Source organism: Pygocentrus nattereri, chromosome 7, assembly GCF_015220715.1.
Source record: "Pygocentrus nattereri isolate fPygNat1 chromosome 7, fPygNat1.pri, whole genome shotgun sequence".
Taxonomy (NCBI): domain Eukaryota; kingdom Metazoa; phylum Chordata; class Actinopteri; order Characiformes; family Serrasalmidae; genus Pygocentrus; species Pygocentrus nattereri.
The window spans coordinates 7,783,005-7,805,000 of NC_051217.1; the positions used below are offsets into that span (position 1 = coordinate 7,783,005).

The following is a 21,996-nucleotide window of genomic DNA, read 5'->3' on the forward strand; positions in this document are numbered from 1 at the left end:
CAAACTCTACACACAGTTTCGGAGAAAGCGGCTTGCACGTGTTCAGCATGAGCAGTCGGGGGTAAGCTCAGTTTGAAGGGGACACTGAGGGACTGGTAGACTGTGCTACTGACAGAGGTGCAAAAGTAGCACTTTAGAAAAGGGGTCAAAAGCAGAATAATCAGATGCAATCCTGAATCATTAGAGATTACAAATTAACAGCAAATTAATGCTTTATCCCCTCATCTAAAGTGTTAAGGGTCCTGGGTCTGAAATCAGATACTCACACACCAAAACCATCTTTGCTCTCGTTTTCTTTCTTTTTCAGTTTCAGTTTGTTTACTTTTATCTGAAGGTGATAGGGTAAGGTGTTTTCAGGGTGCCTTTCATCTCTCTCAAAATATTTTCTATTTGTATCTAACCAGCTTTCTCTCTTTCCTTGTCAGATTGAAGCAGCTCAGTTTTCTGGCAGTAGTATAATGTATGGCTTCCTGCAGTACTGTGAGAAAAATAAGCCCTGGCAGAAGGTCTGGTGTGTCATCCCTCAAAAAGAAGCTTTAGTGCTATATCTGTATGGAGCACCACAGGTGCGTGGATTTTGACTATGTAATGCATATTTAAAGACCGTAGCTCATTACTGGCCTACTAGCCACACTTTTACCTTGAGTTTTCGTTGAGTGCACCTACATGTATAAATACTCTGAATAAACATGACTAAAGTTGATACATTAACTTTGTAGATAGTCATATGTAAAGACCTTTCTGATTTCTTTAACACCTACATATCTGCTCAATACCTTGATTAATATGGATATATGAACAGCTTTCCAGTTTTTATTGCTGGTTACATAACTGCAGCGCATCATCAAAAAGGTCCTTTATGGAAATACGTCTTACTGTGTCTCAGATCCCACGTAAACAAAGCTGTTTGCAAAGTAATGGTATTGCTATGCATGTAAACAGTCCAATCAAATTATATCGCTAACCTGATTTTTTTCTAGGTAATCAGAGTATTGTTGTTGTGCATGTAAACAGAATCACTGACATACAGGCCCAAATTAGTGCTAGAAATCTCAGTGATATAAAGGCTTAGGAAGAACTTCCTCGTTTCAGAAGACTCTATTAAATGGTCAAGGCAGTAATGAAGAAAGTCCCAGTGTAGTTTAATGACACTTTTGCTTTGTGAGATTTCTGACAGGCTTGTTTAATCATGTGCAGTACATCATCTCTGTTAGAAGAACCTCATATCCCCAAAGAGGTAACTTTATAGGATGAGGAAAAATCTGTAATAAATGACACTTTAAAAAGTTAACCTGTCAAAATTTACTGACACTTAATTTTAGGGCTGTGTACATAAAGCTACAACACTTATGTAAGTTCATCATGACAACCAATAAAAACCTACATATTGTAACATTTTGTAAGATTTATTATAAACTTGTGTTAACTTCATCAAGTTGACCTTTCTGACATTGTTGTGACACTTTTTTGGGTGTATTGACAGCACATTATAATTGATCTTATTTAGTGTAAAGTGTGTATCACATTGACTTGGCTGACGATGTGCCATTGCTTAAATCTTATTGATGGTAAAATTTAAATACACTTTACCTAAGGGCCACAGAAAATGCTCACTTTTGTTCAACCAGTCTGAATGCCTTGGCAACCTGTCATATTATCAGTATTATGTCACTGTGACATACATTGAGCTTCAGTGTTCGTCATTTCACCGCATGAAGTGTGATGTCACAACCTAATGTCAGGAAAAATTAATGTCACTTAATATAGATGCTATTAACTTGACATCAAAGCTGACCATTGCAAGCTTTATGATAAATGACACCTTTGTAATAAGTGTTTATATAAGTATAAATGTAGGTCTGCATGATCCCTTATAAAGGCTTATGTGTTGGCCTACAATAAAATGCAAAATTTCCATTGATTTGAATGAAAATTTCCACTTGTTATTGCATCATTCTGCACAAATGATGTATGTGTGTATGTGTATGTGTGTGTGTGTGTGTGTGTGTGTCTACCATTCAAAAGTTTGAAACTGGTCCTCATGTCTCTCCACTCCCCATCTCCCCAGGACGTTAAAGCCCAGTCCACGATCCCATTGCTGGGGTACTCTGTGGACGACACCACGCGGCCAGCAGACCCTCCAGCTAGCTTTCGTCTGACACAGTCGAAGTCTGTGCACAGCTTTGCAGCAGAGAACGAAGAGCTGAAGCAGCGCTGGCTCAAAGTGATCCGGGTGGCTGTGACGGGCGAGGTGCCGGAATGCCTGCCACCTGTAGAACCCCATGGGACAGAGGGCAGTCATGAACCCAGCTCAGAGAGCATCTGAGAGGAGAGACTCCAGAAGAGCAACTTCTGCTTACCCGACCACAATCAAGCCTCAGAAACGGAGAGCTTAGAGGCACAACCTGAGAAAGGACGCCTGAGAAAAATAACACAAACTCTACACTCACTTACCTGTGGAGCATGGATGCCACCTGTTGATAGGGCAGTGTATCTCCACATTGGATTTAAAATGTTCCTAAGCAACAAGAAGGAGGCTTTCCCTATGGAACATGGAGGTCCAAAGCGATGGCACACACAAGTGCTTTGAAACTTCACCAGTGCCCCAAGACAGGCACCAGCAGCCTGGGCCAAATGACATATGGATGAATGCACAGCCATTCCCACACATCATGCTCAGCCCTGTTGTTATAGTGCAGCATAATGTATAAGCGTTGTATATACCCACATTGTACCATTTTAAGAGCAGCCAGTCCATTTAGTATATATGAGGGGATGTGCCCCCTCTGTGTCTTTTATAAAAATATATGAAGTGAATGCAGGTTTCTCCCCAATGCTGAAGGCAAGTTTGAAATTGAATTCAGGCTGCATCAGCACTCTGGGAAGAGAGTAATCTTTACCTAGGGTCTTCATTCACAGGGACTGCTTATCACATTTGGTTTCAATTTTACATGCAATAAACACTCATTAACATCACTGCACCTGAAGATGGGTTCAGCAGGAGCTGTGGTGCTGCATAAACCAGCATAAACTCATTCCCAGCACATTAATGAAGAAAAAACAAAACACTCAGATGATACGCAGATATGTAACCTGAAGCAAGCAATGCTTTCTCCTAAGCTAAGGACACCTATACTACAGCAGTAAAGTCAACAGTTATCTATTGTATTATCATGAGCTGGATAATCATCCTTTCTTTACAGGACTAGGTAAATTACACCACTGAATGGTCAGTGAGACTGTGTAACGGGTGAATCGGGTGAATGTGTTGTTTCTCAGATCCTATCTCTTGTCAGGATAGCATTCAATTTAAGATGAAAGTCTGCTATTTAAACATATTTGTACACATGTACATGTTTATCATCCACAAGCACAGAGTATGTTTCCTTTTTTCTGTATGGTGGCCATGTTCATGTTCGTGGATGAGTGCTAATGAGCTGGCCAGTGCAGACGTGTTGCGCTACTGATGAGTGTCTTAAATGAGACTTCCTGCGCGGGCAGAACAATCAAGGACAAATAGGCCCAGAAGCAGGGAGACATATGTAAATGTTTTATGAAATACTGTAATTAACTTTATTATTTAAGAATAACTTATAAAAGATGTGCATGATTTTGAAAAGCAGTAGCACAAAGAGGAGTTTCATACCATTTTGCCTCCCTCCATCAGGTTGTTCTGTCCATTTTATGATTTTAGTATTCAGCACAGCATCATAGTCTACATTTGTGAATTTGTTGTTCTTGTATCATTTCTTTTTCTCCACTTTCACATTATTGAACGCTGTTTGAGAACTGGTCAGTGTTTTACGAATGGTAACGTGCCTGTGACAGTCACATTTAAAACGGAGACAAATCCTGGGCCGATCTAGCAGTTGCGTATTGCCTAGTATTGCAGATATGTAGGCTAGGTTATCCATTATAGAAATGCACAGGTACACAGTGAGGTTTGGCCTCTGAACTAGTGTGAACACAACGCCTCTAGTCTAACCATCCAGTGTTGTGTTGATAGCCAGATTCTTCTGGCATGACAAGAACGCAAGAGCACTGGCGTGCCATTTTAAATGCTGAATGTAGCCCTGTCGTTTGTTCAGATTTTCCCCTAGCATTAGTTATAACAGGCTGACTCTGGAGTTAGCTGGAGAAAGACCCAATGCTCTACACTGAAATTTCCTCCCTTCTCCAAATCTAAAACGCACTTTACCGTCTTCTATAAAGTGTACCTTGTAAGAGAAATAAAAAGGATTATGTATTTGGGTTTGTTGTTTGTTTAATATAAACATGTATAAATGTGTCACAGTCTCACAGCTAAGAGCTATACTAAGCCTATTTGCTTAGTGCAGCAATGTTCTTTGCTGAAAAATGCTAAGGTACTAAATTTCCTTGAACTGACCTTTTTCTTGTTTTAAGATTTATTTCGTTCAGTGCTATGCTACATAAGTCTGCATGCTGGTGACAGAAATTGCTTACCCAAGTGCCTGAGCTGGAACTAAAATCAACCACACTAGAAAGTCTTGTTTGGCAATTCAGAGTTGTTTTATTCACGTCATTAGAAAATACGAAATACCTAAAAACATTATCAGAAAATCTTTTAACGTGGAAAATTTCATGACAGTGTTTTGTAAATAAAGCAATTTAGGAGCATGGTAGACAAGTCAGATTTGGATAACAGCTTTACTTTCTCTGCAACAAAAGACTGCTGACAGTAAGTGGTATGTTAAGCTCTTGGTGGGGAAAACTCCAGTAAAACGTCTTGTAGAATGGACAGAAGTGTGCATCTAACTTTTGGCATGGCGCACGAGGCCGCGGATCCTCCGTGTCAGAGCCTGGATGAAGGTGTGGCGAGAGTGGGTTTTGCTATAGAGCCCCTCTACCTCCAGGAGCTTCCTCTGTAAGGGCTCAGTGAAGCTGTTCGCCACATCGTTCTGCAACTGAACACACACACACACACACACACACACACACACACACACACACACACACAAAATCAACCCCTCAGTACATAAACCACTCAACAGATCCTCCACTGAGTGGAGTTTGAAATTGTGTGAATCCAAAGGGATTATCATGAGGCTCAGGTCTAATTAAGATTTCCTCAAATAGTTTCTCACAACTCCGCTTTCTCCTTTAATTGATTTTGGCCCTCAATTAGCCTATTTACTACTGCTTTTCTGTCTTAAATTTTTCATCTGGCCCACTCCAGTCATCTCTGTTGTTTGCATTATAGTCCAAGGCAAGCATGAGAACAGCTGTCAGTGTTGCTACAAGCTAACAAAGGGATACTTAAGCCCAAATGCTAAAAATGCTAAATGGTAAAACATTATTTAGTTAATAGTCAAGAAAAAAAAAAAAACTTTAACAAAATTCTAACCAGCAAAAATGACCATGTCAAATGTTTGCAAGCTGGTTCTTGGCCCACTTGAATTCAGTATTTGTAGCATTAGTATTCTGAGGTGGACCGTCCTTGTAACAGGCATCACTAACAGATATGCAAACTTGAGCTTTGAGTTATCTTAAACTATTGCCTTTCAGATATTGTGACTTATTTTGACTTCAGTGTGTACACAATGTGAAAAACTAAAAGGGGCAAAAATAAATAAATGAAAAATAAATAAATAAAAAAGGATTTTCCATTCATGCAAATTGTATCATTCAAAATGCCCAATTTCACTGAAGTTTCACTGAACTTCATTAGGTCTCCCGATTTTCAATGGCTCTTTCTATTCTGGGTATTTTAAAAGTTTGTGAAGTGTGTCAGGTCAGGCCGGACGAGAGCAGAATATACTTGGGCTTTATTTGGGTTTGGATCAATATTTCAGGCCTGATTAAATCTCTACCCTTGAGAGTCTGTGTAGTGGTTTGTACCTGTTCCAGATCCTGTTGGCTGACTCTGGACAAGCCAAGGCCTCCACCCCCACTGGCATCTACACAGACAAAGAACAGGGTTTTGAAGTTCAATGCAAGGAACTTATGTGGAAACCTGGCCTCTTGTTAAAGAATACCTTGTCAAGGCACAAGAGAAGGCTTACCTCTGTATCCTGGAAGCAAGGAGTCTTTGGGATCACTCGGAGTGCAGTAGAGGAGGTAGTACTCTAGGTGGCGCCAGATCACAAACAGGCAAGTCTCAATGATGTCTTGGCAACACGGTGTCAAGAAAAACAGCATTTGTCCTCAGAAACAAGACAAATCTGTGATACAATTCCAACAACCCAGGGTTAATGTGGTTTAAAAAAATAAATAAATAAATAAATAAATAAGGTATTCTTATGAAAGTGAAGCCAAATCAAAGTATCTCTCTGGTGGTGGCTAAGTAGAGAATGTATTAGTGTGTTGAAGGATACAGGAGCAGAGAGCCAGCAGCTTGGCACGGTTGTTCACAAGCTGAACAAGACGGCGTTTGGCCAGCACACTCCTCTGCACAGACGGGATCTTCTCCACTCCACCTGATCCAGACACCAGGCCCTGGCACAGCTACACATATACACAAAACAATAGTCACCAGAAGTTCTCTTGACCTCCAACACGATTTGTCTTCAAACAACTTCATTTGCAAGACAAAGAAAGAAGATTCAGGAATTTGGGTACAAATACAAGACTGGTAATTAGAGAGAATTTCTTGTCATGTTTGCAGGAGTTGTATAAAGCTGAAAATGACTAGAGATGTTATTTAAATTGGCAATGGATTTAAAATTGAAAGATTTAAAATGGCCTGAACAGATAATATCATTCATATTGCAAGTTTGGCTAACAAAAAAAATAGCTGGAAATGTGCTAGTGTGTTTCATGCGCTCATTTATAGCACAATACAAATAAATACTGGCCAAAATACTAGAAAAACAGCCATTAAAATCAATGTGACTAAAGAAATCAGAACTGGCCATTAAAATGTACTATTGTTGCAATACTAATATGTACCTCTTTAAGCTCCTCTGGGGCGAGCTGTTCCAGCCTCTGAAGCTTGCCCAGACTCTGTCTGTGGCTGTCATGGTATCGAAAAAATTCTGTTGCACTGTTCTTCAGCAGGAGCAGAACCAAACCCAGGCTCGGTACCCGAGACACTGACGGCACTGCCATGTCTGATCCACAGAGAAGAGAGAACATAGGACCAGCTTACAGTTACACAAAGGCGTAGAAGAGAACATATTTACATTCTACATAATTTGCATGCGCATTGGCTGAGTGAGAGATTGAGATAGAGAGAGACAGAGATAGAGACAGAGAGATCGAGATGGACTGACCTGTTGGTTCACTGGCTGAGGGGCTGAAGAGGCAGAGAGTGAACTGGGCTTCAGCTGAGCTTAGCAAGAGCAGCGTCTGGCAGTACTCCATAATATTAGCACAGATCTGATGATGGAGACAGTGAGAAATATGAGGGGTGTCCACAGGAAGTCAGATTCATATGAGTTTGGTATCAGATTTGATTGTGCTTGGAATAGTTCAACTCATTTATCATTCACTACATGGCGCATCCTACATAATGAACTGACTGGGGAACAACTACGAAATGACCAAAAGATTCATCAGTGAGAGTTCTTCGAACATTACAAATGGTGTATATCCTATAAAATACGAAATGTTTGTAAACATGCATGCTGGCTACACTTCCTTGGGGGAAATTTTTCATCCAGTCAACAGCTCATTGAAAGTAGCAGTATAGAGAGACTTGGCAATAATGCTAAAATCTTTTGTGTGTGAAGTGTATCCAAGTGCATAAATTAAGTTAAAAGTTTTTTCCTATTTTCTAGCTTTTGACAGCAGGCAGGGATGCTGCAAGTAGTACTAAATCCTTTAAAATCAACAGAAACCCAATGCACGGCACATTTAGCTTAGCATAACATAGCAAATAAAGTCTACTTATAAAATAAAGGTTTCTATGTTAATTTAGAGCCTTTATATCAACTGCTATCTTAAACACTGCAATGAAATGTGCAGCCGGTGCATGTTCATGATTATGTGACAAAAGACATCCACATACAGTCCTATCAATGGTGACGTTATTGTCCTGGGAAAAGCAGTTTGAAAACAGATGAACAGAATGTAATACCTAGCTCAGACTAGGTATTACTGCAGCTTTAGTAGCATGCAGCCTTGCTAATAACAACAATGTATCAACACAATGCTACCAGCATTATACACAAAGAAGCAAGCTCTTTGTTGTGGCATAAAGCTGAGGTATCCACTACTTAGGACTTCATACCTGTTGCATGGCAACCTCCATCTCCTCCCTCTTCTCTGCAGCATCACCAGGGGCAACACTCTCCTCTATTTGCTTCAGGTAGCGAGCACGTTCAGTGCCAGCCAGACGTACAAGCAGAGAAAGGCACTGACGCTGGTGGGAGGAGAAAAAGTCAGCATTGCAGTACAAATGGAATGATGAAAAAGGATTGGATTCCTTAGTGTAGCACAGAGATAACAGACATTATTTTATATATATATTTATTTATTTATATTTATATTTATATATGAAAAAGCCATGGTATTCCTCTACCTGGAATCTGCCAATGTGTCCTTGGAATTCTAGCACGGCTGCACTGTTGATTTCTTGCCCCAAATCCAAAGCTCCTGACATCACAAAAACAAAAACTTTTTTACAGTTTGTTCACAAAACGGTAGCAACAATGAAGATGTATGCATGTTGCAGTCAGTACCTGGTAGTGCTGTCTTGCTGATGATGGCTGTGAGGAGAGAAAGTTCTTGTAATGATCCCATACTCACATCCTGACTGCGCAGGATAGACTGAATAGTGTCTGAATGCACGATCAGCCACTGAAGCACCTACACACAGAAACATTTACTGTTTGTGATGAACACAGCACGTCAGTGTCCACACACACAAATCTGTGTGAAGACCTAGCATACCTGTGCTGCCCCCTGTTGGTGGTGCGTGGTGGTGGAGGTCAGAATGACCTGCAGGAGTCTGAGTGTTGGCAGCAGAATCTGTCTGTATCGCTCCAGAGGGCTGGGGATGAACCCTGAAGGGTCCCTCTGACCAAACACTCTACAAAGGGAGAAAGACGAACAAAGAAGTTAAAAGAGAGGTCTGCTAGAGGTCTGCTAGAAGCTCTCTAAACAAAGTCACTGAACAGTGGTTCATCACCATTCAGTTTAAAATTAATGTTTAATAATACAGAACTAACACATAATAATACGTTATCAGAAGCATGTATAAACATGTTCTAATATGAGGCTACCATGGTGAAAACTTTAAAATTTAAATAATAAGAAGGAGATTCACTAGAGTCGTAGATTATTCTAAAATCATTAAAGAAAGCTGTAAATAGAATGCTTCATATTTCAAAACTGATGATCAAATCTTGAGAAATAATTTGACAAGATAATACAGCATTACAATATTTTTGGATATAACTGCAGCATAATTGTTTTTCTTTTTAATTAATAACTGAAATAAGCATCTAAAAAGACCTTTCGTGTGTAGTTCTCTCATTCTCATACTGCCACTTTACATCTTGTTCCAAGAGGAACAGCAGCTTCTCTGCTTTCCTTTTCTTTTGCTAGTTTGGTGCATCCTGTGACTACTACCCAGCACTGTATGCTGAATTACTGATACCAGCAGCATTAGTGGGGTGTTTTGCTAATTGTATTTCAGTGATAAACAAATTCACAGTATAACAGTAACACAAATAAATTTTTTTTGGATCGATGGAAACTTTAATGGTCTTTGCCATTTCAAAGCAGCAGTTGACCAAGAAGACTACAGTCACAACACAAAGTGCATGAACAGCTGGGTTTCAGGCAGGAGCGACAGGCGGTTTGAAAGGTCAAACTGAAAAAATGTCTTAAATATGAGGCTTATTTGAATTGCTTTTTTGTTTTGTTAAATTTATATTTGGAATAGTTGTAGTTGTTGTAGCCCTAGACATTGCCAACAAAGTAACAACAACAACAACAACAATTAAGAGGCTGTGTAATTACAAACTCTGGAACACTAGTTTACATGTGGTTCTTCATGTTCTCCCTCTCTCACCTGAATGACTCGTTCTCAGGCAGCATGTGGAACACTCTGCACTCAGTCAGTTGAGCCACAAGCCCACAACACAATAGCTCCACAGCCCCCTGTGCTGTCTTAGCCACACGGGTCAGCAACGCCTGTACTCACACGAACACCACATACACCCATCAATACTTCAGAAACAAGGTAAACATAGCACATACATTTTTAACTTGACCACGCTAGAGAAAAATCTTAGGGCCCTAACTGAAAGTTAAATACTTGTTTCTATTGTTTTATTATGACATAAACTATTCTTAAGTGTGGGCAGTATTGTTTATTTTAAAAATGGTCTAATAAAATCAATCAATCAATCAATCAATCAATCAATCATTCTTGGTATCTCACCATCTTGGACTCATAGATGTATAAGGGTTTGAGCAGGGGTGGCTGGGGCATAAGCAGAGTTTGCAGTGCAACATCATCCTGCCGCAGGCTCTCCACCAGCACTCGCAAGTAGCCACTGTTACACAGATAGACCAGCCACTGGCTCTGCCTGTCTATAGACAAAACCCGGTCCAGCACAGCCAGAGCCAACATCTGAGACATACAAAAAGAAATTATGTAAATGTATGATGAATACAAAGATACAGAAATAGGGACTCGCTCTAAAGTAAACTATAACAACAAAACTATTTTGCAGATGCTGTTTTAAGTCCTACCACAGGTTTAAGAATAACCAACAATCCTTACAAATGAACAATGGTACACTATATATCAAAAGGTCTGTATACTTCTGTTTTCATCAATGAATTCAGCTGCTTAAAAGGTGTTCTCATTGCTGACACAGGCATTCAAATGTGCATTCAGAGCTTGTATAATCTCCAAAGAAAAGCACAGCCAAAAGGAAAGTGCATCTAAAGTGCAAACGAAGAGGTATCAGCAATAGGAGAACAAGAAAGAATTAGCAAAACAGAAAAAATAAATGCCCCAAGAGGTGAAAAGGTGACTGCAGGATTATTCCTACCCTGCCTATTTCATGTCCATCACAAGCATCTCTGCAAACCACCTCCATCAGGGCAGTGCCGTAGCTCTCAATGATGGCCAAGTTCTCTCTCTGAAGCTTAGAGAAGCCATCCTCAGGAGCAGTCAGTCGCTCCCACATGGACATTCCTGCAATTCACAAGCCAAAATAAAGGTAAACAAACATGCTTGATATTCTGTCATGCATTTACTGTCAATACTTCACTGTACCACTGTCATCAGTCAGTAGGTATGCACAAGCCTACCTGTTTGCAGCGTGTCAGGCTCCTCAGGTTTCTGGGCGATTTGCAAGTAATAGAGCAGAGAGCCATACAGGTGAGCACGCAGACGCTGGAAACCTCCACCTAGAATATAACATTAACACGAGCTTACTTAAAACGGCCTATCCTTCAATGCATACACTGTCCCAGCAGCCAAAACTTACTTTCAAAAAGTACCTCACCCACCTGTGCACAAGATAAAGTCCAGCAGCTTCCGCAGAATAAGATGAAGGGCAGAGTTAGCAATGGAGGCAAACCCTGATGAAGAACCCCCCTCAAGTCCAGCGCCTTGCTGTTGCTCAGACAGCACTGACTGGCTGAGGTGGGCAGTCAAGGTGAACACTGCCCCCGCAACTACTGGCATCAGCTCAACTGCAGCATCCTCTGACAAAACCTGGAACGAACAAGTCCAAGAAAAGTCAGAAATGCAAAATAGTCAGTTTACAGACTCAAGCACACTGGAATGCACTAATAATTAAAATTTGGAATCACTTGTCACTAATAAGTTATTTTATACACACAACATAACATATTTAAATATTTAGACATGACAGACATAAAATAGTACACAGTCATCACAATTTATTGTATTTTGTAAACAGGTTATAACGGTAAATATACTCTATGTACAATTTTTTTATGAACGTACATACTTCAAGATATGATCACCAAATTATACATGTCCGTTTGACAGGGGTGTAAGCACTCGTTTTTCCCCACCCCTCGATTGATGCAAAAAACATTTCTCAACTTTGATTAGCCCATCATAGCACAAAATCCAGATCTATTCCTAAATTCTTGATACAAAAGATTTTATACACCCACTGCACTGATATGCTTGATGTCTTTGTGTATCATGATTACAGCAATAAAAAAAATAAACCTTACTTAATCCCTTGCTTCTTTGGTTAGACTGTCAATCTCAATTTAATCAGGCTGCTGATGCTTGCCCAAGAATACGTTCATGTGCCAAAATCAAACGCATGTCTGCTATATTATTTTACTGCATGTCTGCCATTTTAGCATCAGCTCATGCTGCAAGAATGAGTGTCTGTCAATAGTGAAGAGTTAAAACAGGCAAAGTATGCAGACAGTACAGAGCTGATGTTCTGCTAGATAAAAGGAAAGCAGGCACTGAAGCTGATGGAGTGGACTGAGACTTGTTATTTTTGAAAGTCCAGTCATTTGGTCACAATGAACTGAACTAAACAAAAATTCCAACTGGTCCCAAAAAACAAAATAGGAATTAAAATTATTGTTTTTTCCTCTTCATAGCTTCCTACACATCAGTTAATGTCTTTAGGTGCAAAATAATTTTTTTTATGTCTGTAAAAAAACTGTAGGTTTTACCTTCAAAAGAGTCAATTACTCCAAGCTTTTGAATTTCTCAACAAAGTGAAATATATGTCTGACAAGACTGAAAATTGCAGGGCTTCTGAAAACCAAACAAAAAACTCTGTACAGTACCTTGTCATGCAGATCAAGCAGCAGGTCTCTGATGATGAGCTGCCTTTGATCAGGAGGGATGAGCTCAGTGGGGCAGGCAGTGAGGATAGTCTCCACCAGACTCCTCCAACTCTGCAGAGCATGCCGCTTAGCGCTCAGACTGCACCGCACCCGGTTCCTCTCCACCACCTGCTGCAGGATAGAGTTCACCTCCTAATAGAAAGAGAGAGCAACAGAGACAGAAAGAGAAGAATTATTATTATTATTATTATTATTATTATTATTATTATTATTATTATTATTATTATTATTATTATTGAGATTGATATTCAGCATGTGTATTGCTGTACCCAGCGCCTATAAACAACAATTCCATTCTCACCTCCATCAGGAGTGGCCGTTGCCCAATGGCAGCCATGCCCTGCAGCGCGTTGACCTCTGCAACCAACACTCTGTGTAGCAACTGCATGGCAAAGAAAAGCAAAGAGTTTAATATCAAGAACTAAATGATAATAATTTTAGGAAATTCTGAAGGATTGCAGAAACAGCTGAAAGACAGCTTACAGAAGAACACACATGAATGAAGGGCTCAGCAATGTGATGACACAAACCTTGACATTGCAGACCGTGTGTCCTTGCTCGTTGACATGTTCACAGTTAGAGATAACCTGCTCAATCTGAGTGCGCTCAAAGAAGTCCAGCTGCAGTTGCTCAGGCACCTCTTGACTGAAGTCTATAGCATCCAGAACACTCAGGAGTTTCCTGCGCACTGAAATAGAACATCATAGCAGCACGTTTTATTAGTGTGGTCACTTAAAATAAAAACTGTTCATGTAAGTATAACAAACTTCACTGTAAACTCACCTTTAGAAACAGTGTCAAAATGCAGGAAGCTGCTAACTGATTTACTCTCATCATCCATGCCCATTTCCCCATCTGAAATCAAATAAGGTGAACCAGCCAGTGATTTATGTTTTCTTAAAATGAAATACAATCAAATGTATGAGAAAGAATATTTCAAGGGTAAATATCATCTTTTTGACTTTATAAAGTCAGTGACATTGTAAATATGGAAAAGGACAGTCATGTCAGTTTGAAGATGTGAAGTGTTGCTGAAGAATGCATTCACATGCGTGTGTGTGTGCTACCTGCATGCTGCATGTGTGGCTGGTCATCCAGCAGAAGGTTGAGCAGTCTCTGAGTGTGTGAGCGCTGGCGGTTCAGTGAGGTTACTCTGAGCTCGATGGCTGCAGTCTTCATTAGCCAGGACATCTGGTTCAAAGCCGCAATCTCATTCCCTAGAAGAAAGAGGGGGAAAAAGAGTGAATTGAGGAGCCACACAGCAGTGAAAAGTGCAGAGATCTGCCTTGTCAGTAACTGGTTTTCCACTTCTTTTGTAAGCAAACAAAAATTTGATCATGTGCATAAAAAATGTGTTAAAATCTGAATGGAAAGAAAGGTGCAAAACCTTCAATGGCTGGCTATAATGGAAAAGTTGTAAAAGGCAGATAAGACATAACTCTCCAAATATGAATGTAAAAAAAAAAACAAAAAAAACAAAGATTCCATCTGAGCAGGAGTATGTGAGTGGTGTATTTTGAGAACGGCAGAGAAGACCAATTTTGTCTGGAGTAAGAAGTCCGTGTTTTCTCTTGCTCCAATATCACTGACACTGCCATTAGTGACATGACAGTATGATGGATTTTTGCTTAACTGAAGTTGACAAATATTTTTCCACACTTAAAATTTACAAAACATTGTCAATCTAAGTTCACTAAATGACTAACAGGAGGCACTAACCTGGCAGGATGAAGGGTAAGTGCTTCAGATGAGAGAACAAGAAGTCCTGACTGGTCCTCAGATAGCGCATGGTAGGGCCAGAAGTGTCTGAGCATGCACACAGTTGGTAGATCACCTGGCGTTCAAGGAGAAAATATATTTTTCCAGAACAACGACATACACGTAACAGTAGTGCAAACATTGTGTATGTTGGTGTGTTTTATTTCGTACCTGATAGCAGAGCTCAGCTAAGTGTGGAGCCTGTTGTGTCAGTATTGGTCCAGAACGTCTTTCACTTCCACGCTGGAGTAAGCTTAGAATTGCGTGGAGGCAACTCCGGGGACAACCAAGAACTCCTAATGTAAAGCACAAAAATCAACAAACATTTTTCTAACTATAACAAATGATAAATTAAAGTCAAAGTCTTGTTCTTGGGCTCTTTTGCAAAAATATCTGTATTTCATTCATTTTACTGCATGACTCTAGTCCCAATTTCAACATAAATGTTTATGCATCAACATCAATATTTGCACAGGAAGACATGAGAACGTGAAATACTGAATATCAGCATTAGCTCCCAATTCCTACATCGGTACATCCCTGGCACATGTTCTATTCAGTATAAGCTTACCTGGGTCCTGTAGGTTGGTGGAGGAGACCGGTTTCTTGACCTCATAGCCAAGCAGGTAGAGGGCCAAGTTAGGACCTTTTAGCTCCAGAGAGGTGATCAAAAGGTTAAGAATGTGGATCTGCATCTCATGCCGAATTCTGGCCACACACTTCTCTGGGTCGGAGTCTGATTTCATACAAATAATATGGTAAGCGGGCATTACTTTTAGACTCATACATGTTCAGTCAATAGAATGTGATGTTAGAAGCTCTGGATTTTGGTTCAAAAGATCAGAATTAGAACCTTACTACTTCATAAGGGGGGGGGGGGTTGGGGCGGACATATGCACTTCTATTTTGACTTACCATCTGCTTTTTCTACACCTTCTTGAGCCTCATCATTATCCAGGCACTCCACAAATCCAGCCATCAGCTTGTCACTCACTGCCTGCTCAGATCACAACAACCCGTTCAGAACATATCTTTGACTGCTTCAGTGACAATCCTCTACTATGGATGAGCAAAGATGGTTTAAACTATTTATTCTAGTGACCCATAACTGCAAAAGAACGACTTTAAACAAGACCCTCTGCACTATCTGAAACCATTTTTTTTATTGCTGAACCCCATAAAATTGGATTCCACTCCACTCAGCTGCAACTTAATACTGCTTCAAAAAAATATGATGGTTAGAACAGACCATGTAGACCATAAATAAAGTTTCTCCTATTGAATAGAAAAGGTAACCAAATACAAAGCAGAGCATCTCTTGGTTACCTGGTCATGGGTGAAGTCTCCAACCAGTCTGGTCTGGATGTTGGGATAGCGTGCAATGTGCCGCAGGATCTTAGCGCTTAGGTACGCAGCCTCAGGGTTGGAACTGCTGTGGTACAGGTACCTGTATTGAACAAAAATGATAGAAGCATTAGATAATTATCATCTACCACTAGGTAAAACAGTATTTATGCATGCGCAAATGTGAACAAGTGAAAGACAAACAGGCACCTGGCAATGTTAATGATGTGGTCAGCACGTCTGCTCTGGGCACTGACACCCTGTAGTAGCTGTTCTAGTGGAGAGACCAGCAATGAGGCCTGACTCTCTCTCAAGAGGTCCATGAACACCACCTCCTTCTGCAGGGCCAAATCCAGCAGACTCAGACAGTGCAGCACTGCTGACTCCAACTGCTTCTTACCTATACAATCAAGATCATGGTCATCATTTTTATCAATATGACAATCACTCTGCAGGCATTTCAACCATCTATATATATTCAATCGTTGAAATGTAAACAAAATCATTCAGAGTGGTTTGATGTGAAATGATGTATTGCACAGAAATTTATCATATTTCTTTACGGTAGTGGTCATGGGAACCAGAGTCTTGAGTGTGGCAGTTGCCTGGAAAACAGGGTTGTTTTTCAGTTGGGCTCGGTCCAACTGGTTCGTTCCAGCGAAAGGAACGCTTAATTCTTCAGCAGACCGACAGATTTTGGACAATTTCATTCTCCCAACTTTGTGGGAAGTTTAGGGACGGCCTCTTCCTGTTCCAACATGACTGCGCACCAGCGCACAAATGAAGGTTCAGAAAGACATGGATAAGTAAGTTTGGTGTGGAAAAACTTGACTAGTCTGCACAGAGTCCTGACCTCAACCCGATAGAACAGCTTTGAGATGAATTAGAGCGGAGACTGCGAGCCAGGCCTTCTCGTCCAACATCAGTGTCTGACCTCACAAATGTGGAAAGCCTTTGCAGAAGAGTTGAAGCTGTTATAGCTGCAAAGGTGGGCAGACATCATTAAATCCTATGGCTTAATAGTGGTGTCATTAAAGGTCCTATGCGTGTGAAGGCAGACGACCAAATACTTTTGGCAATATAGTGCATATGTGATTGATGATAAAAACGTTATTTCAGAACTACCATAAAACAATGCCTCAGGCATCAGGTACTATTTTAACCACTTCATGTAACAACTTTCTTTGAAGAAACTTTGAGTAGGGGTGAGCAATTAATTGAAAAGTAATCGAAACCGATATTCAGAACCTGCAACCAATGAAATCTGGTTATTTCCAATGTTTGCATTGTAATTCTGTTAATCCTTTCCCCACTCTGTGTGTTAATGTTCTGTCCCCCTAAAAACTTACTACTGTCACATGACTCCGCCACATCCAGTCTGCAACTTTTTTTTTTGGCTGTTCACAATATCTTAAATATGACCTGTACGCAACATCAGTCTGAACAGATCACGCTCCTAAATTGATCCGCATCCACAAAAGAACGAGTCACGTTGCTTCATGTGGCTCATCCAGAGGTAAATAATTATGACCACGAATGTACACCAGTCGCTCCCGGAGCTTTCGAGTTCATCTTTGCCAGCGTCACAGGAGTGATCAACCTTCACTGACAGCTGGGCCCATCTCCCAGAATGTGTTCGAGCTCGCCATAAACAGGGCAGGGTCACAGGGTGACTTCTTTGGTTTGCGTCCTCGGATTCTTTCAGACTTTTAAGTTTTCCTTGACGCAGCAACCTTTTCAAAATCTCAATAACAAAGTACTGTGTACCAAACCACTCTGACTGACTGTTTACATCCTAGTCAGTTAATTATGCATAAGTTCTGAAAAATCTGTGAAATTCCCTTTTAAGTTCATCAAGTCAAAATAGCAACAAAGAGTCACTTCCAGTTATAACATACTGACCAGGGAAAGGAGCATAAGTGTCAAGTTGGCAGACGCCTTCCTCCAGCAGGCTGAGGCACAAGGACAAGGTGGGGGAGTCATTGAGCAGGTGGAACATCAGGCTGTGCCCTGGGGGCTTGTGGGCTGGAACCTGCTCACCCTGCAACTCCACTGTCTCTTGCAGAAAATCTGCAGGCTGAGGCTCATAGTCTCGCAACAGTTTGTGGAACACCTCCAACACCGCTTCTGCCACCTCCCACTAGGGAGAGAGCACAACAATGGTTTAGCATTCAAAGCAATGCATGGGAATGCATGAGAAAACATGGGACAGTGGAGTAAGTGCTTGAGTGCACAGTACCTTCTCAGCTGGGCGACGGTAGGCTCGTGTTGGAAAGGGAAGAAAGACAGCATCCCGCAGGAAGGCCAAATAGGGCTGGAATCCTGGTGGACGCAGTCCCGCCCCTAGATTAACAGGAAGGGAACTCTCAACCAGAGTGCTGATCAGGTGACAGAATGCCCGGGTCAAAGGGTATTCCTCACAGCTGGACTCAATCTCATTTAACTCCACCTATAGGGGAAGGCACACAATATCATTCACAATTTCATATGATGCAAGCACATTCATGACCATAAACTGACCACCAAAAGTTAGGTACACTTGTCTTTCACTTGAAATTTTATAATTAAAGTTTTGTAGCAGAACTGGTCATGACTAAATAAAGATTGGACATTATCCTATTCTAGAAAAAGAAAAAACAATGACATCAGCATAGTCATATGAAGAATAAAGACAGAAAATAAATAAACAAACAAACAAAAACAAAGATTTGACTTGACACTCATTTTGAAAACCATTAACTGAGATGTCATGGTTGTCTTGAAAAAGTAAGTACACCACTGGCGTCAGTAACTGGTACTGCCCCCTTTGAGAGAAACAACTTTACGTAGGCATTTCCTATAAGTGTTTTCCCGTTTCTGACACATACTGGGAGAACTTTTTGCCCATTCCTCCATGTGGAATGTTCAACTGTGCAATGTTTGAGGGATTTCTGTAATGTACAGCCCATTTCAATCAGGTCCGAGAGGGTGGGGTTCCCTGAATTTTATTATTTTTTTAAATATAGACCATTTTTATATAGACCTACAAAAACTGAACAACATGTATTTTTCTGTACAAGCCTAAAAAGCTAATAAACATTAATTTCTTAAAAAGCAATTTATGGTGAAGCAGGTTTGCTGTGACAGCAGCCTTTATTGCTTGCATAAAACAATGGGAGTGAGAATAAACTGAAAGGAGTAAGGATAGAGTAGTTTTTGAGCTGTGTACATATATATGCTTTGTAATTAGCTCTAGAGCACAGTGATTAAGTGATCCACACACAGGAGACCACAGTTCAAGCACAGCTCAGGAGAGCACAGCTGTAATAGTACAGACCAATAGACATGGTAGCTAAAACTACATTGCTGCCACTCTTATGCTGCATGTGTGTAATTCAATTTGACCCATTCTATCATTCTGGCCATAACAGGCTGCATAAAAAGCTTGACCAAATGCCAGATACAGCTCACCTCTATGCCTGCTGCTTGTCTCTGTCCAGGGGCTTTTACTGTCTGCAGGATCTTGGAGGACAAAAATGTATAATTAGTCACACACATCAAGTTAGAACATTATGTTTCAGAATATATACTGACACACAACTGGTGTATTCATCAGTAGATGTTCTTTACTTTAATACCAAAGTATACTAAAACAAAACAAAACAAAAACCACACACACACACACACACACACACACACACACACACACACACACACACACACACACACACACACACAAAAAACATACTACCGTAGTTCATCTATTATTTTATAAACATGTGTACCATTCTTGCAGTCTGTAGCTGGCACCTACCTGTGTATACTCCAAAGACTGCCAAAGAGAAGCAGCAATCTCAGGGGACTTGCCGAAGGCAGCGAGGGCATGCAGGAGCTGGGCTTTCAGTACTGGCTGTATGCTGCACTGTAGCAAACCCAGCATCACTACCACAGGAGTCCACTGAGGGTGCTCACAAAGAGCCAGTCGTGCATTCTCACTCTGATGAAACAAACATCATGCAAATATATTCTACAATGAGGATGGACCTATTTGATCACATACAATTCACAAACACAATTTTCAGGTTTATCACAATGATTACATAATTGTTTAATTACAATTTTTGAGCTAATCAGTTACTTAAGCTGACTGCACTCATTTTTGCACAATTAACTGACTTCACAATAACATTAAAGCCAAACAAACAAAATGTGAATTAGGTGTGTTGGGTGAGGCAAACAAATGTAAATAAAAGAAAACAGTAAATGCATTATTAGAGACACACCACAGACCAAAAAAAGTTCTAAAGTGGTTCTCTAACATGTTTAGAGAGCTGTACAAGCAGTTATTTATATTTAATAAATAAATTAATATTTATGTGACTGCTATGTAGCCAATTCTTAGGTTTTTAGCATGTATGCTAGCAAAAAGAGGTTTTTATAAGATTAGCTTGACACCACATGATGCTGTGCAACTGAGACATCTGCGGGAGAGTGTCAGTTCGACAGTACTATCAGTGTGAGCTAATAATTAAAGACAGCTAGAAAACAAGGTGACAAGCCACTTTAATAGATATTATTTATGCCAGTTAAAACTTCATGGTCATGTTAGCCCTAACAATCGTGGCTCTTGCATGTAGATCAGGAATTACATATGATGCTAAATAACTAACTAACCTAATGTCATTGCAGAGTGATATAACATTTGGCCTAAGCATGTGCATGCATTTTACCCAAGTGACGATGGTAGTGAGCAGCTGGAGGAAGGCAGTCAGGCCGTCTAATTCTCTCTGTGTGATACCTCTGATGGGCGGGTGTCGGTACTGAGTGGAGTCCGCACTGGGGACGTCACGCCTCAGGTTTTCATGGTACAGCATGAGAGAATGGAACAGGTGCTCCCATGACACAGGGCTTCCTGATACACCACCCTGCAAGTTCTCTCCTGTAAATATACATACAGGCCTGTTACAGAGCTGGACAATTCATAATATACACTGACACAAAAGCAGAAATGAAATGACCAGGGTGCTTGTTCCTAATCAATAGTTTAGCCATTTCAGTGGCCATAGCCAAAGCAACCCATTAGCCTTTGAATAGAAAATTCATATTTTCGAATATCTCAAGAATTTAAAGTGCAAATTATTGTTCTTTCATTCTCTTTCACATGATTGCCTCCTAGCACTATACCTTTATTTAACTATTCTCATTGTAAAATCATTCTGAGCAACATACAGTTCAAAAATGAATACAATGAAAATGTTGCACTTAATTGGCAACACAAACAGAACCCCACCAACTCCACATGTACACAAACTACACACACACACACAATAAACATCAACCAAAGGTACATGAAGAATCAATTGATGTGTTATATGCTGACTGTGTAGAATACAGTAATGATAAAAAAAACTTAAGCAATATCAAAATGCAGCCAAATTAATAATGATATAGTAATTATATCTAATATTGCATTAACTAATTCATTTAATTAAGCTATAGGGTAAGAGTCACATGGAATTCTAACAATTATAATGATATTGTTAATCGCCATTGATCTAAAGACAATAACCGTCTGTTACTACCGAAAGCTGTTGATGTAAGATGTAAAAGTTTATTATCGAAGTTATAATATAATATAACCCTATATATTTAAGAAGATCATTACAGAGAACAGCACAATGAACTGCAGCATGGCTATATTCCAATGAAACCCAAGCAGTTTCCTCTGTTTCACTTTCTGGGAATGGCATGTTAAGCAGCTATAGTATTTACCATGAGGTGCTCCATTGGTCTTGAGCAGGCTGAAGCAATAGTGAGAGGACTGAGGCCCATTGGCAAGCCCCTTCAGCATACGCAAATAGGGGATGTACAAAGTAGCCGGCAGCAGGTCCCCCATCTGACGTACAAACTTTGAGAGAACCACCTAAAGAATACAAATACAAACAAAATTATATGTTTGGTATGGTGTATCGTAAGTAAAAAACAATCAGTTTACTGTTGAGGTAACCTAAGATAAGGCCAAGATAAGATGGGCAGTCGTGGGCTGGAGGTTAGGGATCCAGCCTCGTGACCGGAAGGTCGCCGGTTAGATCCCCAGAGCCGACAGCACATGACTGAGGTGTCCTTGAACAAGACACCTAA

The 21,996-nt window shown here is 40.3% G+C and overlaps 2 protein-coding genes across 7 annotated transcripts in view; one reads left to right on the plus strand and one right to left on the minus strand.

Annotated features, from left to right (window-relative positions):
- Positions 1 to 4,246, plus strand: part of fgd4a (FYVE, RhoGEF and PH domain containing 4a) — a 69,980-nt gene extending 65,734 nt beyond the window's left edge. For all 6 annotated transcript variants that reach the window (XM_017685665.2, XM_037539714.1, XM_017685828.2 and 3 more), the window contains 2 exons: positions 426 to 566; positions 2,069 to 4,246. In XM_017685665.2, coding sequence (XP_017541154.1) covers positions 426 to 566; positions 2,069 to 2,326 — 399 coding nt within the window. In that variant the 3' untranslated portion in view covers positions 2,327 to 4,246. The remainder of the gene's footprint in view (positions 1 to 425; positions 567 to 2,068) is intronic.
- A 262-nt stretch (positions 4,247 to 4,508) lies between these two features.
- The window catches only part of nup205 (nucleoporin 205), a 24,536-nt gene continuing 7,048 nt past the window's right edge, over positions 4,509 to 21,996 (minus strand). The window contains exons 11-42 of the mRNA XM_017685475.2: positions 21,628 to 21,778; positions 20,586 to 20,794; positions 19,670 to 19,852; positions 19,327 to 19,377; positions 18,116 to 18,325; positions 17,779 to 18,016; positions 16,087 to 16,276; positions 15,859 to 15,979; positions 15,448 to 15,529; positions 15,104 to 15,268; positions 14,704 to 14,828; positions 14,494 to 14,608; positions 13,842 to 13,991; positions 13,558 to 13,629; positions 13,305 to 13,462; positions 13,076 to 13,156; positions 12,715 to 12,906; positions 11,434 to 11,641; positions 11,233 to 11,331; positions 10,971 to 11,116; positions 10,352 to 10,543; positions 9,980 to 10,101; positions 8,854 to 8,992; positions 8,643 to 8,769; positions 8,483 to 8,556; positions 8,192 to 8,323; positions 7,233 to 7,338; positions 6,910 to 7,070; positions 6,336 to 6,465; positions 6,024 to 6,128; positions 5,860 to 5,918; positions 4,509 to 4,925 (exon numbers count right to left, since the gene is read on the minus strand). Of these exons, the coding sequence (XP_017540964.1) occupies positions 4,773 to 4,925; positions 5,860 to 5,918; positions 6,024 to 6,128; positions 6,336 to 6,465; positions 6,910 to 7,070; positions 7,233 to 7,338; positions 8,192 to 8,323; positions 8,483 to 8,556; positions 8,643 to 8,769; positions 8,854 to 8,992; positions 9,980 to 10,101; positions 10,352 to 10,543; positions 10,971 to 11,116; positions 11,233 to 11,331; positions 11,434 to 11,641; positions 12,715 to 12,906; positions 13,076 to 13,156; positions 13,305 to 13,462; positions 13,558 to 13,629; positions 13,842 to 13,991; positions 14,494 to 14,608; positions 14,704 to 14,828; positions 15,104 to 15,268; positions 15,448 to 15,529; positions 15,859 to 15,979; positions 16,087 to 16,276; positions 17,779 to 18,016; positions 18,116 to 18,325; positions 19,327 to 19,377; positions 19,670 to 19,852; positions 20,586 to 20,794; positions 21,628 to 21,778 (4,446 nt within the window). The 3' untranslated portion in view covers positions 4,509 to 4,772. The remainder of the gene's footprint in view (positions 4,926 to 5,859; positions 5,919 to 6,023; positions 6,129 to 6,335; positions 6,466 to 6,909; positions 7,071 to 7,232; positions 7,339 to 8,191; positions 8,324 to 8,482; positions 8,557 to 8,642; positions 8,770 to 8,853; positions 8,993 to 9,979; positions 10,102 to 10,351; positions 10,544 to 10,970; positions 11,117 to 11,232; positions 11,332 to 11,433; positions 11,642 to 12,714; positions 12,907 to 13,075; positions 13,157 to 13,304; positions 13,463 to 13,557; positions 13,630 to 13,841; positions 13,992 to 14,493; positions 14,609 to 14,703; positions 14,829 to 15,103; positions 15,269 to 15,447; positions 15,530 to 15,858; positions 15,980 to 16,086; positions 16,277 to 17,778; positions 18,017 to 18,115; positions 18,326 to 19,326; positions 19,378 to 19,669; positions 19,853 to 20,585; positions 20,795 to 21,627; positions 21,779 to 21,996) is intronic.